The following is a 20,903-nucleotide window of genomic DNA, read 5'->3' as shown; positions in this document are numbered from 1 at the left end:
CTTTTCATCTCCCGAATGGGCGACTCAAGAAAACAAAAAGATAAAATAAAAAGGAAAAAATTGAAACCTGGAACGAGACTGATATGGGCTCCTGACGAAAAAAAATTTTGACATTTATTAGAGCTGCACTTTCAGTGAGAGACGAATTCGATGGATAAGAGCAAGACGAATAAGAACTGCAAAAAAAAAAAAAAAAAAGGAAGATGGCGTGGCTGTGCCATTTGCATGAAACAGCTCGGAGACGTCCAGTAAAACTTCAGGGGCAAAAGCTGTGCGACTCTAAGTGAGATCCCCACAACAGACATTCTACGTAGACTTCAACATGGTTTGTCTCGAAAGCACAAGAAAGGTTGTGTCGTGTCCGACAGGACAGTGTTTGGAGTCCTTGCATGATGAATGTTACAATGAGTAGTCGGGCCAAGGATGCATAGCGAATGTCGAGATGGGTCTCAACTTTCCATTGTATTAAATCTTATGTTTACGGTTCGACGGAATTTTGCTCCTGTCATTTTTTCCATTTCTTTTCTTAACTTCTTTAGGAGTGGTTTCAAATCTCTCGACGGTCAATTATTAAAAACTTTAAAACCACATGATGACACGAGTTAAGATATATAATAAAAGAGAAACTTACTCAGTATCAGAGATGAGACTACGTTCATACCAAATGAGGATGTAACGCAACAGACAAGTTGTAAAAGGCAAACCGTGAAGGAAATGGCAGTCTTGCCTATAAATAAAAGGGAAGATAATTCAAGAAAAAGACAGACATATAACGAGGCTCCATTCCCAAAGAGAGCAGGGTCTTAAAGTCGAAAACACACTTAGTAGGAAACGGAAGACATTCGATATGCAAATCAGAGTTTTACTGACTTTCTCCGAATTATAAATTACGAAATACATACAATTTATGAAAATCTACCTGACCTAAACTCCTGTGAAGTATATTTCACAGTAGATTTATCACTCTGTTTACTTTCATTAATAGCTTTTAATCATGTTTTTCCATCTATAAATATATTTTGTATGCACTAAATGTTTTAGTACTCTACCTCTCCAGTTACTGCATGGGTAAAACAATCTTTCTACAGCACCTATCAGCTCTGTATGTTATCTTTACTAACATGGATAACCTGTGAAGGAAACATTGGCCTGAAATGTCAAAACACAGACCTACAGAGAGAAATGCAACTTTTGATACGGAGACGAATCATAAAATTTTGTCTACAGAGAATCAAATGTATTTGCCTGCCATCCTCGAAGGTGGAAGGACGAAAAAACAAAATTCAACCTAAAAACAGATGGGCTATTCCATTTTCATCTCCTCAATGGACGACTGAAAAAAAAAGATAAAACAATAAGGAAAAAAGTGAAATCTACAACGAGACTGATATACGTTTTTGGGGGAAAAAACTTTTGACATTTATTAGAGCTGCACTTTCAGTGAGAGACGAATTCGATGGATAAGCGCAAGACGAATAAGAACTGCAAAAAAAATAAATAAATAAATAAAAATGGAGATGGCATGGTCGTGCCATTTGCATGAAACAGCTCGGAGACGTCCGGTAAAAATTCGGGGCAAAAACTGTGCAACTCTAAGTGAGATCCCCACCAACAAACATTCCACGTAGACTTCAACATGGTTTGCCTCGAAAGCACAAGAAAGGTTTCTGTCGTGTCAGACAGGACAGTGTTTGGAGTCCTTGCATGCTGAATGTTACAATGAGTTATCGGGCAAAGGCTACGTAGCGAATTTCGAGATCTATATCAAGTTTCCTCTCTATTAAATTTTGTAAAAACAAACATTTGTTTAAAGTTCGGCTGCATTGAGCACCTTTAATTTTTTCCTCCTTTTTTTACCTATTTAAGAGTGAGTTCATATCTCGAAGATCAATCATTTGAAGCTGAAAATCTAAATGAATATATTTAATACGTTTTGACATCAATTTACAAATTCAAATAATAAACAGTGCTAAAATCGTATAAAAAAAAGGCTAAAAACATTTTTAAAAATCTAAACGATTATACAATTTAAGTACTTCTGACATCAATTAAAAAGTACAAATAATGAACACGGCTAAAATGATAAACAAAATGCTAAAAACTTAAAAAAAAAAAACATCATGTTTCAAAGATTCACGAAGCAGCAGAGTAATCAGCGCGTAAAAGAAAATATTAAATGAAAGTTATTTTCTGCAATATTCTTCCAAACTCTGGTCTTTCCTCCATCACCATCAACTTCAAGATCCTGTAAAGTGGTTGTGATGGAGAAATTCTCCCTCGACATTCGATATTCGTCGCCTTAGAAGGGCTTTATGCCACATTATCTTCTAGACTTACAGTATTTCTGACTGATCTCCTTTCGCTCCTCAATTCACGTTAATGGAATTTGTCTATGAGGAGATATTCATAATTTTGAGGCAATTAACTGCCTCGCGCATTTATTATAGAATGATTTTCATTACTTACCATCATTCACATGTTCTGTTTTCCGAAATGACTAAGAAATTTATAGCTAAAAGTAAATATATACTATATTGCAGAAATGTAATAACGTTATTAAATAACCAACCGGTACCATTTTTTATGATCTGTGCAATTATATGATCATTACAATTTTAAGTGATTTGTCCTTTAAACATAAAAGTTCAACAAAGCTGCGAGAGCATAAGGACATTAACCTGTGATGTTATGGTCATGTTAGCCATGGATCATACAAGGTGGATGTCAAACTTCCATCACGGACGAACCTTGTTGCCACTGTTTCACCACGCTGAGGTCATGACCTTAGCCGGGAGCCGGAGGACGTCAATACAAGAATCGGTTAACGCCTTTACCCAGTATTGTCCCGGAACCCCAAGAGGAGAGGTGGCCCGAATTCGGTTCAACCAAAGATCAAAATTGGACTCCCGGTGTAACCAAATGCTATGGAGCCTAACGTCAGGACCATAACAAATGCAGACCCTGGGTCTCTTTACTCAGCACACAGAGGAAGAGGTTAAAACGTTGGAAGTAAAGAATGTGGCGGCTTATGCTCTCTGAGCCCTTGCCATTGTTATAGTAAGTTTGATTTGTCTAAAGTTTGTCGCTATCTTTTCCACAAACATCCGAAATCCTAACCGAGACGGGGGGCTTGGGGACCCACTACCCACATTGATAAAGTATGTCCGACTCCTCCATTAATATACGTTTGCTAAAGAATTACTCGGGAAATTAACAATACTTGGAATTGTAACTGAAATATAAAAATTAGGCCAAGCGTTGGGACCTATAAGGTCATTCAACACGGAAAATAATACTGAAACAATTGTTAAGAGAGGGAGGAAAGTGAGATGGAAGAAAGCGAATATAAACCAATGTTTAATAAAAAGGAATAAAAGAGGTTAAAGCTGGGGCAGAAGGGACGCTAAAGAGAATCTTGAGCGATGCCTATAGTGCACCGCGTGTGATGCACTGACGGCCATTAGCCCCCTACGGGACATTTACACTACTGCATAGGCGTAAGGGCTTCAGTGGAAGCGAGCGTTCATAGACGGTTGGAAATCAAGTCAAAAAATAGACCGTTACAAAAACTGTAATTAGAATTTCGCTTTCTTCCAATGTATCAGGTTGCCTAGAGAGCGAATACCAAGAAGAAAGGGGTGGGACATATGCCCGTGACTACTGATAGTAGGATCTCCAAGTAATTCTAATTTACAGGAAACTCTTGAAAACAAGAATAAAAACCATAACTCGAGATATTAGTAAACTCTCTGCATAATTTGATGCTTCTAGCTAGACTCCCAGATCTTCAAAAACTGTACACAGGTGGGATCAGGAAACTCACGAGCTCACGTGAACAAAAGTATGAAATTATTTTTCTAATTTCGGTTTTGAGCTAAATGAAATGTGATTTGTGGAGCTTTCTAAAATGGGATTTGAGTGTTTATGTGCAAGTTTGTTAATAAAACCCTTAAAGAGAATATGCTTGTTGACTGTTATACCTAATTCTGCAAGGCGCTCAATAGTATTGGCCCGCCCCTCGCTACTATGCAACGGGTACAGTAAGAGAAACGAAAATACTATTTAAAATTGTTTAATACCAAATTTTTAATATTCTTTCATTTTTTTAATTATAATAGTAATACTCATTTTATACTCTCACCGTTTGAACGTCAAGGTCAAAGGTCAAGCATCAAGCAGATTACAAGTTTTTATATACATACACTCGTAATCGTCGATAAGTGAAAATCTCGAGTTTATTTCTTCACTGCTGTGCACGCACGGTATACAAGATGTGTATAAATTTATGCGTCAGTGCAAGAATGGTTCCACTGAGGGAATCATTTACTAATAATCTTTGATTTTATGCTACCTCAAACGCACTGTTGTTTTCTTTGTAACTATGACGACTGTTTTACAAAATAATGTACCGCAGCAGTTAAAATTACTTTATGTAGAATTTTCCTCAATGCTGCACTTTAAATAAACATGACGTCAAGGGTGTATATTTCTGGAAATGAACGTAAATACGCAAACTCACGGTGTCTGCTGAAGACTATCTGGCTAGTACGTTATTTGTAGTGATGATGTCAGGCTCACAGAATTTCTGGATGGTCGTAGTGAACGTTCCCAAGTTGGTTGATTTGTCAGTTACTTATTTGTTTACAGTGGATCTCATTCTACCACACACAAAAGTTTGTACTCCCACACAAGTGTTGATTCTCTTACTTCGGAAGTGGGGCAGCGTTGTGAGGGTCACAAAGTTTATTACACATCAACTGCATTGCATAAAATATTTGGAGATTTTACGACATTCAGAAAATTTTCAACGATTCGTTATTCTTAGAGTTGTTAAAAACGGACTGTGATCTACCTGCACTGAGATAGGGTAGAGAAAAAATGCACAAGGGCAAGCTTGTTCACTTAACAGCCTATTGAAATATGAGGCGAGATTTTCCTCACGAACACTTTTCGCAGGAAAAAACAAGAGGAGCACTTTCAAGATAATAGTAGTTCAACATATTTTTATACGGACATATTAAATTACTTCAGAAAAATGGTTAATTGAACAGAGGGAAGTGATCCGACAACTTTTATTTTAAAGAAATATGTCAAAAGTGAAAACATCTTTCCCATATAAATTAACACACAAATATGGGCAATCAGTAATTCTAACCACTGCTGCAAAAATTGACTCGTGACCTAATTTTATTCCAGTACGAAGGGAAATGACAATTTTTCATTGCTACTAAGAATGTCTACTAAAATTGGGACTGAACGAAACTAATTTAGAACAGTAGAACTATATGTAATATAGTGTTATCTGCCTCCCAGACGGAGGGATGCCTTGAAATCTGGTTCTTGTGACTGCAATTTCAGCTGTCTTTTGAGTGAATACGATAGACAGACATCACCATGGCTGTTGATATTATGCATACCAGGAATTTTTTCCTGCGGTGTATGTGTGCAATCTATATGTTTGCGTTTGGATCTCTGTATACTCAAATTCCAGGTGAGGCCCTAATGGTTGGTATGGGTGTAGGTGTAGTAGTAAGCTTGATGAGGAATCCTTTTCGGGAGTTGTATTATACCCACTGCAAATATGTCCTATGAATGTAAATGTTAGGATCTGCATATTCTAAAATTTGTCTTACTTTTAAACAGGTGTTTTGCATTGTGTCAGTAGCCGAATAAGAAACCAACCTATGGCTACTGGTAGAGTAGGTATCCTTGTCCGTCATTTCAAACTCCAAAACACTTTTGGTGTTTGGGATACGTAGTCTAAGCCTATGATGAAGCACAGCCTTTATTGTTTTGGGCCACCTATAATGGTATTGAGTCGTAGTTTGCCACCGCTTACGCTGAGCTAGCCAACTCCGTAAACACCTTTTTGAACACAATGCAATAACCTAGGCTAGGCTTACCATAGAGCACTATGCAGAGCTTGAGATACCACGAATGGGTCATACTATGATTCTTTAATTCTTAGCCGGATACATTAACCATGGGCAGTATCTTACTGACTAGGCTAGATATCTTATATCTTAGCCTATGCATTTCTAACCATTAAACTAGCTTGGTGGTGCAAACCACCTATTTTTGTGTTTTTCCCCTACCCCCTGTATCAAACAATTATGAGGAACCTATTGAAAACAAGTTTTTTGGGTGGGGATAAACCAAAATTTTGTTCAATGCACCCGTCAGAAAAGTAGTATAAAACAGGTATGTAATCTCTGGGTTCATACCTAGATTCTACCTACCTAACCTGACCTAGAAAGCTAGGTATTATTTTATAAGTTGCCATTGCAAGATATGAAATTGTAATGTACATTTTTGAAAAGAGCTCTTCATTCTCGTTATTTTGAACTCCATAAACGCTGTGCGCAAATGATAAATAAAAAATTAATCAAGTTACGACTTATAAGGTAAGACAATACTGGTCCCTCTACCCACCTCCATAGCTAATAAGGCAAAATTGTAACCAGTAAACACCCTTAGGTTATGTTAGGTTGGTCTTTTTAGACTCTTTTCGTGCCCTATCATTTCCTAGCCATTTTCGCATGAAAAGCCCAAAATGGTTTTTCATGCAAAAATTGCTGGCTGGAGTCTTATTGGCAACTTATAAAATTTTGCTGAAAGCTAGACACATTATTGCATTACCAAGTAAACAGTTGTAAGGACAGCCTTCATTTGCATTATGCAGCACTATGGGAAATCAAAGACTGGTTCTTCAGTATCTTTACCAAAGAAGTTCCCCTAAATGCAATCACAGAAAACCACATACACAGTGTTTCCTTTCTGAGGAACCAAAAGTGATTGACTTGAGGTTTAAAAGCACATTTCATTCAGCAGGTCAGACATTTCATTGGAATGGATGGCTTTATGATCCATGAACTTTAGATTCTTTCTGAAAAAGCAGGACATCACTCATCAGTCCTTGATAAATCAACACAACCTTACACTATGCAGTCATTTTTAATTGGAATATATCAGCTGTTGTAAACTGGGAGGACTCAGAAAGCATCCTGGTACTGTAGCATACAAATGTATTAAATTTTTTCATTGAAAACAGCATGTAATTCTTACATAACAGAAAAAATCCAATAAGCACAGGGAATAGCACATGCACTAGAAGCCCCTATCACTTCCCAATTATGCCCAGTATCTTAGAGCTTAAAGGACATAAGACCTTCAAAGCAACATGCTGACCCTAGAAAATGATGCATGCCTTCATATCTTTAACAGTAAATACACAACTTGCTATTCACTTGCCTCATATTCCCTAAGTACAGTAAAATATCAATCTGACCATCATTCAACCATTTTTTAAATAAAATTTTGTGCAGGCTAAGAAGTTAAGTATCAGTATACCCATGAAGGATAACTGGAAAAGTGTTTCATGCTCACTCCTAGGCTGCTTGGTGTAAATGCATTTTCATCTCCTTCTCAAAGTGTCCCCAAGGCAACATAATACAGTCACTACCCAACTTACGAAGGAGTTACATTCTGGACTGCTGTTCATGTCTTCAATTGTTCGTAAGTTGGTTTTTATATGTAGTGCATAATTTTTGTTGATGTTTACACTCCTGAGTTTACTTGGAAGTCATAGCTTATACTATTTTCACTGTATTTTTAAATCGTGCAGTATCATAAAGAATTACTTTGGTTGTTAGAAAGGTAAAGAGAAGAAAATAAAATTTAGATTTATGAAACATTGAAAATTTAGTTTTTATATAAGTAACTCACCCAGTAATTACATAGCTATTAGTTTCTTTTAACTGGCAGCTTAAAATTTTGAAATTGCGGGTCACGCTAGTTTGTTTTGGTTATGGCGACGTGCCCCGCCCACTTTCGGGTGGAAGAAGAGGTATAACATAGCAACAAGCTTCAATGTTTCTGCCGGCTGTGGTTAAAGGATTGTGGTTGGCAGCAGCTTGAATTTTGAAATTTATGCTTTGCTGGTTGTTTGCTCTATCTACAATTGGTGAAGTATTTATTTTTAAACATCTAACTTAACTGGTAGTTATATATATAGCTTAAGTCCCTGACGTCACGGCAGAATTTCAAAACTCGCGCAATCGCGATAGGTATGTCAGGTGGTCCACCTATGCGCCCTCTATCCAGGTATCTGGAACCACACCAGGTATTCCTCAGATCTTCCCTGCTGCCATTCCGGTGACATCGTTTGGAATTTCACTCTTTCAGCCCGTGTTTTTTCGCAAATTTTGGTGAAGTACACTTTGGCTTCGGCTTTCGCTCGTTTTTTGGAATTTGTCTTGGACTTTCTTTACTAGTTAAATTTGGTTTTGACCCTTGGAACTTGTATTTTGATCTCTCTTTGGATTTGCTACCATGTCTGACTCCTCGAGTGTGCGAATGTGTGTTAAGGGGTGTAAGACTCGGCTTGCTAAAGCCTCTTTAGATCCTCATTAAATATGTACGAAAATGTAGGGGCAAGAGGTGTGAGTTACGGGATAGATGCGATGAGTGCTTGGGTCTTTCTGAAAGAGAGTGGATCGAGTATAACCGCTATGTCGTAAGGAAACTTGAAAGGGACCGGCTCAGAAGAGCCAAGAGTGCTTTGTCTTGCTCTTCCAAAGGTAGCCAGGATTTTAATGATTCGTTGTCCCGAACTAATGAACCTTCTGATCATTCCCCCGTAGTGGTAGTTCCTGATCCCCCTACTGATTCAGGTAAAGACCCATCCCTCAAGGATATGATGGCGGCCATTCAAGCCCTTGGCCAACGTGTTGAATCCCTCGCTCAAGACAGAGGGAAATTGTGGTCGAACATGAGAGATCTAGAAATTGCAAGTGTTGGTGATAAAGTTAGTGAAGTGGAGGGTGCGGCCGCTCGGATCTGTCGTGCTCCTAGCCCTAGACCTCTTCCAAGCTCCCCAACCCCTGGGAGAAGGAAAGTCGACAGGCGGAGGGAGGCGAGAGATTTTAGCTCCCAGCGAGCTGTCGTCCCCTCGAGTGTTCCTGTAGACGCTTCCCAGGAAGCTCACCTCGCTATAGGAAAGGCGAGGTTAATACGTGTTCTTCGTCTTCTGAGGACGCAGTCCCCAAACGGGGCTGGCGTCGGGTCTGTGAGTCTAGACCTCTCAAGAGGAAGTTCCCATATGTTGAAGGACACCGTGTTGAGTATTCTCAGGCTCCGGGGTGTAGCCATTGGAGCAGTCCTGAACGCTTTAGTTCTGAAGGTAGCTCCCCCTCCAAGTGCAGGCGTAAATTGCTTGTTTCAACCAGGACGCCTGGCAGCAAGAAAACGTCGGACGCTTTTCTTTCTTCGGTTCACGCTCCCCCTCCTCCTTCGAATTGGGAATTGTCCCCAGAACACCCTCCTCAATCTGTTCAATTAGTTGAGGGCGCGTCGAATATTGCGCCTTCTCCAGTCAGTTATCAGCAGAAGGAAGCTCCACAATGGTCTCTACTAAAGGATATGCATCAGAAACTGTCTTCCTTTATGCAAGCTTGCCAACCTGCAGAAAGGGCGGATAAATTTTCCCCTCCTTTGGCTGTTCGTCGCACCGAGGAAACTTTTGCCCGATGTCGCACAGGCGGCCAGTGCTCAAGTGACTTCAAGGGGCGGCGTGACAGCGAACGAGGGAAGAATGTTTCTCCTTCTCTAAGGGCCTCGATCAGTTCTCGTCAGCCTCAGGAAGCTTTTGACAGATGTCGCACGGGCGGCCAGCTCTCAAGCGGCCTTAAGGTTGGAAGGGACAACGATCGTCAGAAGCCCAGACACCAGGACGCCCGAGTAGTGCAGGAAGATGGACGCCAGGACGCCAAGCGTCAAGAGCTTGGACGCCAGGACGCCGAACGTCAAGAATCTGGACGCCGGGTCGATAGGCGTCACGAAGTTGAACGCCAGGACGCCAAGCGTCATGATATTGGCTGCCAGGATACTCGTGCAGTTGGGAGTCAGGATACCGGCGTCAAGAAGACCGCGTATCTACAGGACGTTTTGATTGAGGATTCTCTTGTTTTGGAGGCAGCAACTAGTAGACAGGACGCCGCTACCTCGGTTTCAGTACAGCTTTCGGAGGAAGCGAAGGACAACGACGATCTTCTTCCTTCTCCAGATGTTCTCCTCGAGAAAGTTTCCGATGAAGAGGAGCAAGGATCGCAACTTCCTTCCTCAGACTTGAAGAAGTTGATGAAAGTGTTTACGGAGCTTTTTCCGGACAACTTCGTACCTGCCGCCCCCCGTTCTCCTCCCTCGGAATTTACTCTCGGGAAGACACCAAAGAAGACTATTTTTACTAAAATGATCATGTCTCGTTCCTCCAAGCGAGCCTTGAAAGTTATGGAAGAATGGATGAAGTCCAAAAAGGATCAAGGACGAACAGTGTTCTCTTTTCCTCCAGCTAGACTTACGTCAAGGTCTAGCATTTGGTATGAGACTGGAGAAGCTCCCGGCCTGGGAGTTCCTGCCTCTTCCCAGGGGGACTTCTCTTCTCTGGTCGACGCTTCTCGTAGGACTGCAATGGGTAAATCCAAGGTTTTCTGGTCCCCTTCGGAAATGGATCACATCTTGAAAGGAATTTTTAGGGCTTTCAAAGTCTTCAATTTCCTAGATTGGACTCTGGGAGCTTTGGGTAAGAAGACTGAGACCTTATTAGACTCAGACACCAAAGACCTCATTCATGTTATGTCCTGCATGGACAAGGCTGTCAGAGATGGAGCCAACGAATTGGCAGCTCTCTTTTCTGCGGGAGTCTTGAAGAAAAGGGCACATCTTTGTTCCTTTCTTGCCAATGGGGTTACACCCATCCAAAAGGCAGAACTCCTTTATGCTCCTCTTTCGACGCATCTTTTTCCTCAGGAATTAGTGAAGGAGGTATCCTCAGCTCTAACTCAAAAGACAACCCAAGATTTAATCACTAAAACTGCAAAGAAAGTTCTACCCTCTAGCTTCGCCTCTCAGAAAATTATAGGGGAAGCTCCTGTTATTCAGCCCTTTCGAGGCAGAACTCCCAGTAGAAGAAATTCAAGACCTACGATCAAAAGATCTACGAGAAGAAGCAATAGACAAGGGAGAAGCAGAGTCTGAGAAGACTCTCCTTCAGACAGCGGTTGGAGCCAGACTAACACACTTCTGGCTGGAATGGGAGAAGAGAGGAGCGGATCCATGGTCCGTTCAATTAATAAAAGAAGGATACAAGATCCCTTTCCTCAGGAAGCCACCTTTAGCTACAAGGCCGGTAGACCTTTCGGCCAATTACAGAACGAAAATGAGAGCGGACGCTCTGCAACAGCAGTTTGTTCTGCTGCTACAAAAACAAGCTATAGAGAAAGTTTTGGATCCGGAATCTCCAGGTTTTTACAATCGTTTGTTCCTGGTTCCCAAAAGCTCGGGGGGATGGAGACCGGTGCTAGATGTGAGCGCTCTCAACGTGTTTGTTCAAAAGACAAGATTCACGATGGAAACAACCAAGTCCGTTCTAGCAGCAGTCAGACAGCACGACTGGATGGTGTCTATGGATCTTCAAGATGCGTATTTCCATATTCCCATTCACCCGAGCTCCAGGAAATACCTGAGGTTTGTGCACAGGGGAGAAACTTTCCAATTTCGAGCCCTATGTTTCGGCCTAAGTACAGCTCCTCAGGTTTTTACGAGGCTAATGAAAAACGTAGCTGGAATGCTTCACACAAGAGGCATCAGAGTCTCCCTATATCTGGACGACTGGCTCCTCAGAGCTCCTTCCTACACTCGCTGCCTGGAGGATCTTCGAACGACTCTTCGATTATCGGAGAATCTAGGACTCCTTATGAACAAAAGGAAGTCTCAACTGATCCCATCCCAAGAGATTCAATACCTTGGGATGAGGATTCAGAGTCAAGCTTTTCGGGTTTTTCCGTCAACATCAAGGACGGAACAAGCTTTAGAAAAACTTCAGACATTCCTAAAAAGACGAACTTGCTCAGTGAGGGAATGGATGAGTCTACTGGGGACCCTTTCCTCTCTAGAGCAGTTTGTCTCTTTAGGAAGATTGAACCTTCGTCCGTTGCAGTTCCATCTGAATCGAAACTGGGACAGGGACAAGGAACTAGAAACGAAGTGTATTCCCATTTCACAACAAATAAGAGATTATTTACTATGGTGGAACGATCCCCTAAAACTTCAAGAGGGACTTTCCCTGCATCAGAGGAACCCAGACCTAGTGTTGTTCTCCGACGCGTCGGACTCGGGATGGGGAGCAACACTGGGAAAGATGGAAGTCTCGGGCTCTTGGACCAGAGATCAGATACAGTGGCACATCAACCAAAAGGAACTAACTGCTATCCTTCTGGCTCTAATAGAGTTCCAAGGTCTAGTGGAGAAAAAAAAGTAGTTCAGGTCAACTCCGACAATACGACGGCGTTGGCCTACATCAAGAATCAGGGGAGGCACTCACTCCTACTCTCTATACGAGACGCCAAAAAACTCCTTCTTTGGGCAAAGGAGAAAGGTGTTACTCTAGTTACCCGCTTTATTCAAGGGCGAAAAGAATGTGAGGGCAGACATGCTGAGCAGAAGGAATCGAGTTCTATCGACAGAGTGGATGCTTCACCAGGACGTCTGCAAGAGCCTCTGGCGGATTTGGGGCAGACCATGCATAGACCTGTTTGCCACAGCTCAAACGAAGAAGTTGGAAACCTACTGTTCTCCCGTTCCGGATCCCGAAGCGATCCACATAGACGCTTTTCTGCTGGATTGGTCCAATCTGGACGTATATGCGTTTCCCCCATTCAAAGTCATTCACAAAGTGCTGCAAAAGTTTGCAGCTCACGAAGGGACCAGGATGACCCTAGTGGTTCCTTACTGGCCTACAAAGGAATGGTTCACAGAGGTACTGGAATGGATGGTGGACACCACGAGAAGACTACCTCTCAGAATAGATCTACTCAAACAACCCCACTTGGAAAGGTATCACCAAAACCTCCAAGTTCTACAAATGACTGCCTTCAGACTATCAAAAAACTTGCAAGAGCTAAAGGTTTTTCGAAGGCGGCAGCTGACGCAATTGCAAGAGCAAGGAGGTCATCAACAATCAAGGTATATCAATCCAAGTGGGAAGTATTTAGAGGATGGTGCAGAAGAAATTCTATTTCCTCTTCCAGTACCTCTGTAACTGAAATAGCAGACTTCCTTCTCTTCCTTAAAAGGGAACTTAACTTCTCTATTTCCACGATTAAGGGATATAGGAGTATGTTAACGGCCGTTTTTAGGCACAGAAACTTAGACCTTTCCAACAATAAGGATCTTCAGGACCTTATCAGATCCTTCGAGACCATTAAAGAGAAAGGCCAGAATTCTCCAGCTTGGAATTTAGATGTCGTTCTTAAATTTCTTATGGGAAATAGGTTCGAACCCTTACATAAGGCATCATTTAAGGATCTTACTCTAAAAACTCTGTTTCTGATCAGTTTGGCCACAGCTAAGAGAGTAAGTGAGGTCCATGCCTTCAGCAAGACCGTGGGCTTTAGACAAGGCAAAGCAATTTGTTCGTTGCAACTTGGGTTCCTCGCAAAGAATGAGACTCCATCTCGACCCTGGCCCAAAACGTTTGAGATCCCGAACCTGTCGGATATCACAGGTACGGAAATAGAGAGATTCCTGTGTCCTGTAAGAGCTCTCAAGTCATACCTGGAAAGAACTAAGGAAATACGAGGTAAGTCAGAAGCGCTGTGGTGTTCAGTCAAAAAACCCTCGTTATCTATGTCTAAGAATGCGTTATCTTACTTTATCAGACTATTGATAAGAGAAGCCCATTCAGAGTTTAATGAAACCGATCTGCAGATTCTTAAAGTTAAGACACACGAGGTTAGAGCAGTAGCAACCTCGGTGGCTTTTAAACAGAATAGATCCTTACAAAGTATCTTAGATGCAACCTTCTGGAGAAGCAAGTCGGTGTTTGCATCGCATTACCTCAAACAGGTTCAGACCATTTATGAAGACTGCTACACTCTCGGACCTTTTGTAGCGGCTAATTCAGTAGTGGGTGAGGGATCTACCCCTGCTGTACCATAAATCTATACCCTTTTCTCCTTTTCTTGAAATGGAGAAAATTTTTATGATTGTGTGCGAAGGTTGGACGCAGCCTTCCGCAATCATTAGTAAATATTTTACCCTTTGTTAGTTTGTTGTGTTATTAGGTCAGGTGGTCTTTTGTGTTCCTTACTGGCGCCCGGAACGAGGGTATATTTAAGGAGGTCTAGTCACATAGAGGTTATACACCGGTTGACAGCCCCTAGAGATTTTCAGCCCCCTGGGTGGATCGCTGGATCTCTTAAGGAATGCAGATAGAATGAAGCAGGAAAACTTCGAAGTTTGCTTCCTTAACAGGTAGGAACCTTGAGTTGGTTTTACAATTGTTATTTTGTCAATTCCAACGATACTGGCTGTCTCTGACCCTCCACCAAAGGTGTCAATCAGCTATATATATAACTACCAGTTAAATCAGATGTTTAAAAATATTTTCATAATAAAATAAATTTTTGAACATACTTACCTGGTAGTTATATATAATTAATTCCCACCCTCCTCCCCTCTAGAGACAAGAGGCATGGAAGATCTGAGGAATACCTGGTGTGGTTCCAGATACCTGGATAGAGGGCGCATAGGTGGACCACCTGACATACCTATCGGCGATTGCCGCGAGTTTTGAAATTCTGCCGTGACGTCAGGGACTTAAGCTATATATATAACTACCAGGTAAGTATGTTCAAAAATTTATTTTATTATGAAAATATCATTTTTGTAGCCTTTCGGCACAATTTAGATAGTGTTAGGCAAGTTTTTTGCCTTCGTCTTTATAATTTTCCAGGATGTCTGACACTAGTAGTTCTAGCATTACGTATTGTAGCAAAGGCTGCAACACTAGACTTACTAAAGAATCCTACGATTCATACACTGTTTGTGTTCAATGTAGGGGACAAACTTGTTCAGTGGATTTGCGATGTGAGGAATGTAGTGGCTAGGATTTAAAGAAGTGGAAGACTTTAGATTCACATCTTAAGACACTAGCTAGAGATAGGAAGAGGAAAGGTATTACTAGGGAATTTAGTAAAGCCTTAGCTAGTCAGGATTCATCAGCTAAGTCGGATGCAATTGCACCTGTAATTTCTTCTGATCCCGTTCCATCTCCTCCACCTGTGCAGTCCTCTCCTTTACCTGGCTCTCACATTTCCAATCCCAACACCATCGTCAGTCTGGGGTTGAAAATTGACACTCACTTTGAGTTAATTGTGCAATCGATCGCTAAATTAGCATCATCTGTGAAAGTGTTAATGGATAAAAGTGAGTCAGAGCGCCCCACGGCACCCAGTGCAAGTGCAGTGGTAGTGGAGGAGGTGGCTGTTCGGCTTGCTGATTCTCCTAGGCCAAGGTCCCTGACATACTCCCCAGGACCTGGGAGGAGTCAAAATGGTAGCCTATGGGAGGTCGGTGAGGTCTGCCCCGAGCAGTTACCCACTCGGTTCAGTCTGTTGATGAATCCCAGACTGCAACCAAAGGCCTTCATGTGATTGCTCACTGTATGTCATCCAGCACCAAAGATTTTAGTCCCAGGCGCTCTCAGCACTATGCGGACAAGTCACGCCTGCTGAAAAGGCGTGCAGTGGACTTCAAGATTTCTTCACCTGTTCCTTGTAAGAAGGGCAAGGATTCAGCGCGCCCCTCGTGCAGTCACTGGGATAGCCTGGAGCAATTCTCTTCTGCTACATCTGACGAGACATAAATTGGGGGGGGGTCTAGTATCCCTCCTGCTCCACCAGTTGACGATGCAGGTGCACGAGTGGGCCGTGGCTCATTCGGTAGTTCTGTCAGCCAGGTACATTCCAGGCAAGAGGAATGTCGTGACAGACAAGCTCAGCCGCCATAATCAGGTGATCGGGACCGAATGGTCCCTTCACTCGGAAGTCACGGAAAGGCTATTCGACCTGTGGGGGCATCCAGTCATCAACCTGTTCGCCACCCGGCATAACAGAAAACTCTGGTCTTCTGCTCTGTCATGCCGGACCCATGGGCCGCTGCGGAGGACGCGTTCCAGCACCCATGGGACAACCTCGACATCTACACCATGATCACGCTGAAGGTATCCAGACCTGCTAGCTCTCCTCTCCAAGGTGCCAAGAGAGATCCCCCCCCTGGCCCAACCTACTGTGTCAACCCCACGTAGAGCAGTACCACCAGGCAGTGCAGTCCCTGTGTCTTCACGGCTGGAGGTTATCCACCATCTGCGAGCGAGAGGCTTTTCACGTCACGCAGCAACGGAGATGGCTGGGTACCTCAGACGATCCTCCGCAGAGATATACCAGGGGAAGTGGTCCGTCTTCTGTGGTTGGTGTCTTGGAAGGGGTATCTCTCCGGTCGGAGCTACTATTCAGCAGGTCGCAGACTTTCTTGTCTTCCTTCGCCGAGAGAAGCTTCTCTCCATTTCAGCTGTAAAAGGCTACCATGCTGCACTCAGCTGAAAGGAGTAGACATCTCCTCCTCCTTCAAGGTTTCCCTACTGATGGGAAGCTTCGAAAGGTCTTGCCCACCTAAGGATCTCAGGCCCCCTGTGTGGGATGTGACTTTACGAGAGTCGTCAGACAGGGATCTGACCCTCAAGACCGTCTTTCTGCTGGCCCTGGCATCAGCGAAGAGAGTTGGCAAACTACACGGACTTCCCTTCGATGTTAAACACTTGAGGGGATGGGGACCTGTTACACTCAATTTCGTCCCAGATTTTGTGGCGAAGACTCAGAATCCTTCGGTCCCTGACACATGGTTTGAGTCCTTCACGATCCCCTCCCTAGAGGACTTTGTAGGTAATGGACCAGACGAGATGCTACTGTGTCCTGTTAGAGTGCTGCTGGAGAAGATGACACCGATACGCTTCATCCGAGAGCTCACGAAGTCCACAGCATTGGTCTGTCCCTCGCATTCCAGAAGAACTTGTCGGTTCTGCAGGTACTGAAGGCAGGTGTGTGGTCCCAACAGACCACCTTCACCTCCTTCTACCTCTGGGATGTTGCTCACAAGTCCTTGGACACTTTTTCCTTGGGTCCTGTGGTGGCTGCTCAACAAGTTGTGTAGCTTACCCAGCTCCTCTAACTGGATAGGTTGCATCTCGCCTAAGATGTACAGTTGTGACTGGGAGAATGAATGTGGAGTGACTGGCTTCTCTTCTTTCTTCACATCTCAGCGCTCTTCCCACGGGCAGGGAGCAGACGTGCCATTACACGCTGGATCTGGTGGTCGATGCAGGTAAGCACCCAATGGGAGCTCCCGTTCTATTTTCCGTTCAGGTTTATAGAAGCAACCCCCACTCCTTCCCCTTGCAAGGGGGGAAGGGGACCATGACAATAAGACAAACCCAAAGCTTGTGATTGCCTTAATGTCACCTACTCCAAGTTCTTCCTAGCCTATTTTTTATGGACTGACGATTCCTCTTTCATGCAAAGGGACCCAGAAGTCTGACAATTGATCCCGCGTTTCTTACAGCCCGATCATTTTGTCAGAGGCAGTTTTCCCTTCCTCGCCCTATCGACCAGAAAGGGAAGACAAGGTGTGGTGAACTCCAGTCAGTTCATAGAGACTCGCTTAGATAACTCCCTCCAACCAGTGAGGCTTCCTAATGTAAAGGACCAACGGTTTGTATGTCATGTCGTAACAAATCACAATTTTTAAAAGTAAATTGTATTTTTCCTAACTATACAAACCCGAGGTCCTTTACATTGCATTTCATGCCCAACTCATGCCACCCCTTAATCTGATACCTGGGCCAAAAGGCAAATTGGAATGTTTACATCCGGGTAGGCGGTAATCCCACCTCCCGGATGGTAGTTAACTGCCTAACCACCTTCTTCGAAAGTTCAACGGCCGTTTCCAGCCTACACTGAAAGTAATTCTTAATGTAAAGGACCTCGGGTTTGTATAGTAGGAAAAATACAATTTACTTTTAAAAATTGTGATTTTTAAGGTTTTTGAAATGATGAGCTTCATAGACTGGGCGGTGGGCATGCTACCATGCAAGATCAGAGACTGCTCCTTTTTACCTCAAGACCTCTGCAATTCTTCGCCAGAGCAAGCTGGAACAGGAAAAAGTTTCCAGACTCGTTTGTGTTCCCAATAATGGTAGAAATCAAGGGGAATCTTCGTTGGTGGAGTTCCAGGAAGAGGCTATCAGAAAGGAAATCTCTTCTACCTCTGAATCCCAGCCTAGAGTTCTTTTCAGATGTGTCAAACCTAGGTTGGGGAGTTCTTTTTCAGGTAAAAGAAGTGTCAGGTGCCTGGTCTCAAGAACAGCAAAACTGGCACATCAATGTAAAGCAGTTACAGGCGATATTTCTGGGCCTACAGTGCTTCGCTTCAGAAGCTCGCAGGAAGACAGTAGCAGTGCATTCAGACAGCACAACAGCACTGGCGTACATCAAGAAACGGGGGAACTCACTCTTTCTCCCTGTACCTAGCAGCAAGGGGTCTTCTTCTCTGGTTACACCATAACAACACACAAATGACAACACGGTTTATCCAGGGGAGACTCAATGTTCTGGCAAAAGAATTGAGCTGTCAGAAACAGATCCTTCCCATTGAATGGACCTTAGACCCGTTGGTTTGTCTGGATCTGTTGAAGCTCTGGGGGAAACCCATGTTAGATTTGTTTGCGTCCTCCAGGAATCACTGACTTCCTCTCTTCTGCTCACCAGTACCAGATCCCTTAGCATGGGCGATCGATGCAATGTTGCAGGACTGGTCAGGCAAAGATCTGTAAGCCTTTCCCCCATTCAGTTTAGTGAGACAAGTTATCAACAAATTCCATGATTCTGATAGCTCCCTTCTGGCCAGCAAAGGAGTGGTTCCCGGATCTGCTGGAATTTCTTGCGGACTTCCCGAGACTGCTGCCACAGAAGCAACAACTTCTCAGGCAACCTAACTTCCGACGGTTCCACCAAAACCTGTCTTCTCTGGCCCTAACAGGGTTCAAACTGTTAGGCAGCTGCTCTGAAAGAAGGGCTTTTCAAGAGCAGCTGCAGACGCGATTGAGAAGTGCAAAAGACAGTCATGAGTTAATGTCTACCAGGCTAAGTGGTCCATCTTCAGGTCTTGGTGCAGACAAAATAACGTGTCCTCTTCTAATACCTCCGTAACAGAAATAGCGGGCTTTCTTCTGTTCCTACTCTCCACTAAAGGACTTTCCACCTCTACCATTAAAGGCTACAGAGCAATGCTTAGCTTGGTTTTCTGCCATAAAGGGATGGATTTATCGTCTAACCAGGATTTGTCCGACCTTATTAAGTCCTTTGATACCGCAAAGCTTAAGGATAAACCTTTGCTGTCCTGGAATCTAGACGTGGTACTTAAGTGGCTGGCCAGTTCACGTTTTGAGCCCATGCAGTCTATCTCTTTAAGGGATATTACCAGAAAAACTCTTTTCCTGGTCCCCTTGGCCACTGCCAAAAGATCCAGTGAAATCCACGCTTTGGACAAAAATATTGGATTTTCTCAGGGAAATGCAGTTTGCTCCTTTTCCCTAGATTTTTTAGCCAAGAATGAATCGCCATCGAATCCATGGCCTCGTTCTTTTATGATCAAGAGCTTGTCCAAGATAGTAGGCCCATCTGAAGAAGAAAGAGCTCTCTGTCCAGTAAGGGCCCTTAAGTTTTATCTTCACAGAATGAGGACTATTCGTGGTACATCAAGGAACCTTTGGTGTTCAGTGAAATATCCCTCTCGACCTTTGTCTAAGAATGCCCTGGTATTCTTTCTCAGGAACTTGATTTCTGAAGCACATTCCATGGTGAGCAAAGACTCTCTCATCTTGCAAGGTAGAAGCCCATGAGATAAGAGCGATCGCTATGTCTGTGCCATTTAAGCACAGTCTATCCCTCACATTGATTGTGCAATCGATGTTTTGGAAGTGCAAGTCGGTGTTTGCATCTCATTACTTAAAGGATATCAAAACTACTTACAATCAGTGCAGTAACTTGGGTCCGTTTTACAGGGCTGGCGTGGTGTTGGGGGAGGAGATGTAGAAAGCAATGTTTCTCTTCGCCTTGCTTAGGGTGTTAAGTTTTTTGGGGAGCCTGGGAGTACTACATACTTGGAATACCCTCCAGTCTTTTGGTTTTAATGGCTGGGTATCAGTGTTTTTAATTGATTTTTTGGTGGTTATGGTGACTAGATCTGCTCTGGTTATTTTGTGTGGTACTGCACCCTGTGCAGGGGCATCTTGTTTTTCTTTGTTAGCCCTCAGAAATTAGTCCATCACTACAAAGCAACCACTGTAGCAGTAGGCCCTCAAGGCTTTACCGCCTCGCCTCTACTGGATAAGATGAGCACCAACCAGAGGCAGTATCTACCTGTAGCAGCTCTCTTATTAAGTAAGGTTCAACAACAATGATTCAATGTTAGCAAATTTCTATTCTCAAACTCATTACTATTAATAATGTTTTGGGGTACATAAGTCCAACCTTCCCACCTCCATTCAAGGTGGGAATCAGCTATGTAATTACTGGGTAAGTTACATAAAAATGACATTTTTATAATAAAATAAAGTTTTAAATTATATATACTTACCAGTAATTACATGATCGGAGCCCGCCCGCCTCCATTCGCTTGGACATAAGGGCATAAACAAATCGAGGCTCTTTGCTATGTTGTACCTCTCCTACCACCCGAAAGTGGGTAGGGCACTTCGACATAACCAAATCAAACTAGCGTGACCCCCAATTTCAAAATTTTAAGCTGTAGGTTAAAAGAAACCAGTAGCTATGTAATTGCTGGGTAAGTATATATATAAAACATTATTTTACTATAAAAATGTCATATTTTTCCCATGCTTTGAAAGTTATGAGCTGGAAGAAAATTTTGCAGGAGTAGTATATGACATTTGAAGTTCACAAAGTAAACAATGCACACTGCCATCTTTTGACAAAAATACATACTAAATG

The 20,903-nt window shown here is 42.9% G+C and overlaps 1 protein-coding gene across 1 annotated transcript in view; it reads left to right on the top strand.

The window, feature by feature from the left end:
* The first annotated feature begins 4,639 nt into the window (after window positions 1–4,639).
* LOC136835661 (lipase maturation factor 2-like) overlaps window positions 4,640–20,903 on the top strand; it is a 110,760-nt gene continuing 94,496 nt past the window's right edge. The window contains exon 1 of the mRNA XM_067099480.1: window positions 4,640–5,491. Coding sequence (XP_066955581.1) covers window positions 5,395–5,491 — 97 coding nt within the window. The 5' untranslated portion in view covers window positions 4,640–5,394. The remainder of the gene's footprint in view (window positions 5,492–20,903) is intronic.

This window comes from Macrobrachium rosenbergii, chromosome 4, assembly GCF_040412425.1.
Source record: "Macrobrachium rosenbergii isolate ZJJX-2024 chromosome 4, ASM4041242v1, whole genome shotgun sequence".
Lineage (NCBI taxonomy): Eukaryota > Metazoa > Arthropoda > Malacostraca > Decapoda > Palaemonidae > Macrobrachium > Macrobrachium rosenbergii.
The sequence above is the reverse complement of the archived record's forward strand: the minus strand, read 5'-3'. Positions and strand labels throughout refer to the sequence as shown.